Raw genomic sequence first — 4,304 nt, 5'->3', positions numbered from 1 at the left:
ATACTAAAGCCTTGAGGGAGACAGGAGGCTTTGATCACTCATTAGACGACACGCATGTCAATCATTGCTTCTCAGCAAATGAGCTTCGAGCTCATGGTGGAGGAAGTGGCCCTTTGTTGACCCTGCCAAGTTCCACCTCCCGTCACCAGCCCAACCGAATCTTTCCAGCCTTGTCCACCGCCACCTCAGGCGCAGTCTTTGTTGGCCGCTCCTTGGGCTGCCCGTCTGCGCTTCCTGTCGCGGGGCTTCCCCGGGCACCTTCACAGACTGTTGTACCCTCTGAAGCCATCTTCTCTGCCACCCCCACCGCCTCCCGACGGGCCCTGCTGCCAACAGCTTCCCCTCAGGGGCAGTCACTTCAGCGGCCGCCATCTTCACGGCAGTTGTCGCTGCAGCCCGATCAAAGCTCCAGTTGAGGCACTGACTGGCGAGTCCCTCCTGCCATGTCTGCCACAGAGGAGCAAAGTCTGATTCCAGGTGGCCAGGACCCCAGACCCCTTGGGGTCCCGGTGTCCTCCTCAGAAGGGGTGGATGGAGTTGAGGAGGGCACCGCCTTCCTGGCTCCTGAAGGGGTTTCCAGAGCCCATCCTGAGGAGGAGGGTGGGCAGGATGCTGCCCAGGCCACAGAGAAGAGCTGGCATGTAAAGCTGCTAGGAAAGGAGGAGGAGGGGGAAGAGGAGGAGGAGGGGGTGGAGGACGACGAAGAGGAGGGAGAAGAGGAGGAAGAGGAGTTCGAGTTTGAGTTCGGGGACGAGGAAGACTATGAGTACCAGTCGCCAGAGTTCGAGTTTGAGTTTGGGAACCAGGACGAGTCTGAGTCTGAGTTGGAAGAGGAGGACGAGAATGAGGGGGAAGAGGAAGAGACTGAAGAGGAGGAAGACAATGGCCAAGAGCCCGCAGAAGTCCCAGAAGTTGCCGCGGCTGCTCCTGAGACCCCCATGGCTCGGTTTCGTTCCCTCTTCAGGACTCTGGTCCATACCCTTCTACACCGTATCCATGATAACGACCATGTCCTGGTCCGGCCCCACGCAGGCGGCGTGGTGGTCAGGCGCCACTCCCAGGAGCCCGAGGACCCTGGAGAGGGACCAGCGCCTCCAGAGGTGGAAGACCCAGCAGAAGGACCAGCACCCCAGGATCAGGAGCACCCGAGAGAGGAAGCAGCGGTCTGGGTGGGCGAGTACCAGGCAGAGGGCACCCCGCCCTGGGGGCCGCAGGAACCAACAGAGGAGGCTGCATCCCAAAAGGCAGAGGAACCGACAGCAGAGGCCCAGGTCAAAGAGGGTGAGGCCCTGGGCGATGCCTTCGAGTCCTGGGAGGCTGGGGCCTGTGCCCCGGACAAGGTCCAGCTTGGCGAGTGGCCATCAAGTCCTCAGGCCCTTGCAGCCCCTGTTGGGGCACCCAGCTCAAAGGCAGGCGGTGCTCAGCACTTGCCTTTAGCGGTTAAGCTGCGGGTCAAAGCTCTCAAAAACCTCCAGGCCCAATATGCACAAGTAGAGGCTCAATTCTACAGAGATTTTCACGATCTAGAGAAAAAGTATGCCACCTTCTACCAACCTCTGTTTGAGAAGAGATCTGCGATCGTCAATGCAACCCACGAGCCCACAGAAGGTGAATGTCGGTGGCAAGTAGGTGTCCAGGAAGGCGCGTGGGGGGAAATGGAAAGAGAGCCTGCGGGAAAAGGGCAAACAAACGGCATACCTCACTTTTGGTTGACGGCTTTTAAAAATGTGAAGATCCTTGGGAGGATGATCCGAAAAAATGATGAACTTGTACTAGAGCACTTGAAAGATGTAAAAATTAAATTTCCAGGGTTGGAGGAACCAATGAGCTTCACCATAGAATTTATCTTCAAGTCAAACGAATACTTTTTCAACGAAGTCCTGACAAAAACATACCAAATGCGATCAGACCCAGATGATTCTGATCCCTTCTTCTCCAAAGGACCAGAAATTATCAGCAGCACAGGGTGTGAGATCTACTGGAAAGAGGGGAAAAATGTCACCGTGAAAATGAGCAAGCTGCAGAAACGTGAGGGCCACAGAAGCGTTGTATCCACCACTAGGAAGATGCCCAGCTATTCTTTCTTCACCTACTTCTACCCTCCTGATTCTCCTGAGGGCAGAGTACTCGATGTCGCCACCGATTATAAATTGGGCTATTTTTTCCGTGAAGTTCTGGTCCCAAAGTCCGTACTGTTCTTCACTAATGAAGCCAGTAAATATAGGTATGAAAGCTCTGATGATGAGGCCCGAGAAGCTGGAGGTGAGGAAAAGAAAGTAGAAGTGATCAGAAAGGAAGAACCTGAAAAGGGGCCTGAAAAAGATCTGGACCCAGAAGAGAGCAGTTCCAGAGAACCCAGGTATCTGTGTGTAGCTTTATGTATCATCCAGCCATGCCTGACATAAAATCAATTATGCTTCTGAATTTTCTCAGTGAAGTAAATAACAAAATCAATGTCAAAAATTTAGTTCTGTGAGCCAGTTTAATGTTAATTTTGTATATTGGTATAGAATGCAGCATATTCTGAAATGTACTTCATTCACAGTTTCAAGTCCTTTCAGTTGTAGCTGTAAGTCTTCAACAGGTGGGAAATGCGTCAGCCCTGGTAGCAGAGACCAATGTTTGTTTAGAACACAGTTACCAGAACACCCAGCTAAAGGAACTTAAATGAACACTAGCTGGGCTTTCATCATATAGCCACAGAAATACGGTCTCTTATACTAAGTGGGAGAGAATTCCTCTGAGAATGTGACTAACACAGGTATGGTAAGAATTTTATTTAGGACCACATTAAATGATTGATGCCTAACCATTTGTTCAGTTGTAAATGTTTATATTTCAGGGGGCAGTGAAAAGAAAAAAAAAAATAGTCATGGTAAGATTATTGTTTATCACTGGATTGGTAATTAACTCAATCTATATCCAACATATTTTGTCCTTTTCTTTAACTTTCTTCTTTTACAGATATTGGAACCTGGGGTCTGGGAGGTAAAGGAGTGTTGCTTATGGATAGAGCACAGAGTATTAAAATCAAAGAAATGCCTAAATACCAGGATGTTGCCTCACAACAAAACAAACTAACCTTTTGGGTTTGGCAAATAGCAGTTGAGGGCGCCTGGGTGGCTCAGATGGTTGAGCGTCTGCCTTCGGCTCAGGTCATGATCCCTGGGTCCTGGGATCGAGTCCCGCATCGGGCTCCCTGCTCCTTGGGAGCCTGCTTCTCCCTCTGCCTCTCTCTCTGTGTCTCTAGTGAATAAATAAATAAAATCTTTAAAAAAAAAATAGCAGTTGAGTTTGGTGTGTCACAGAATTGAGGACATCAGATTATGCAAAAGCACTCTTTTACCCAGGGGTCTGGGTTACAAGAGGGATACATTATTTCTCCTTTTAGCTCAAACGTAAATAGGATTGCTTATTCTTAGACTTAGAAAGTCACTATTGCATTTTAATCAAGTTCACTTGTTAATTGTCTCTTATTTCATCTACAGTTCGGAGGCATAGAAAGACATGAACGAAGAAAGCCACAATGAATTTGTTCTTCAAGGAATGGAGATTTTCTGATATTTATTTGTCTTTCAAAATTTTATCACCACTGGTTTTGTTCCAATTTCATCATATATTTGAGAGATGTGACAGCATTTTGAAGTTGAAAATAAAAGTTTGTTTAAAATGATTAAGCTGCAGATTTTTTAGATATATTACAATGAATTTAATCTATCTTTGTATCTTTTTGTTTTGGCCCACCTATTATTGAAAGGAATCACTTTCAACCATTTGGTAAGCCTGTTTTAGGTTCTTTTATTCATCCTCCAATTCATTAAAAACTTACAAACAATTTATATAAAGAAGGATGAAGTTGTCCCTACTGCATTCTTTTGAAGTACCTGACGAATGACCTAGCTTACCTGGAGACCAGATGGTGCTGGTTTGTACTGGGCTGATATGCACCAGCAGCAGCAGCATCACCTGGGAACTTGTTAGAAATGCAAATCCTTAGGCCTCACTCTATACCTTCTGAATTGGTAATTCTGGTGCTGGGCCATCAGTCATAGTTTAGAAGCCCCCCCCTCCCCGCCCCCCATGTGATTCTGAATCTCAATAAAGTTTGAGAACCATTCATTTCAAGCAAGGAATGAGGGGAAACCAAGCTTCATCTTTGGTAGGAGCAGCATTAATTCAGGGAAGCATTGCTGTTTCAGGTAGACAGTAAGGTCTGAGCTGAGCATGAGAATGGAATTCTCCAAGACCTGGGACACAGAGAAAGACCTCCTAGAAGGACAAACTATGGTTGGTGGCAGTGCAAA

At 47.7% G+C, this 4,304-nt stretch overlaps 1 protein-coding gene across 1 annotated transcript; it reads left to right on the top strand.

The window, feature by feature from the left end:
• Nucleotides 1-443: 443 nt before the first annotated feature.
• LOC123841980 (nucleosome assembly protein 1-like 1) lies at nucleotides 444-3,638 on the top strand. The gene is made up of 2 exons (XM_045871431.3): nucleotides 444-2,359; nucleotides 3,489-3,638. Exons 1-2 carry the CDS (start codon nucleotides 444-446, stop codon nucleotides 3,499-3,501), a joined length of 1,929 nt encoding a protein of 642 aa, XP_045727387.3. The 3' UTR covers nucleotides 3,502-3,638.
• Nucleotides 3,639-4,304: the final 666 nt, after the last annotated feature.

This window comes from Mirounga angustirostris, unplaced genomic scaffold (genome assembly GCF_029215605.1).
Source record: "Mirounga angustirostris isolate CCGP_5_RB_7025 unplaced genomic scaffold, mMirAng1.0.hap1 SCAF_11, whole genome shotgun sequence".
Lineage (NCBI taxonomy): Eukaryota > Metazoa > Chordata > Mammalia > Carnivora > Phocidae > Mirounga > Mirounga angustirostris.
Note: the sequence above shows the minus strand (reverse complement) of the source record. Positions and strands in the feature narration are given on the sequence as shown.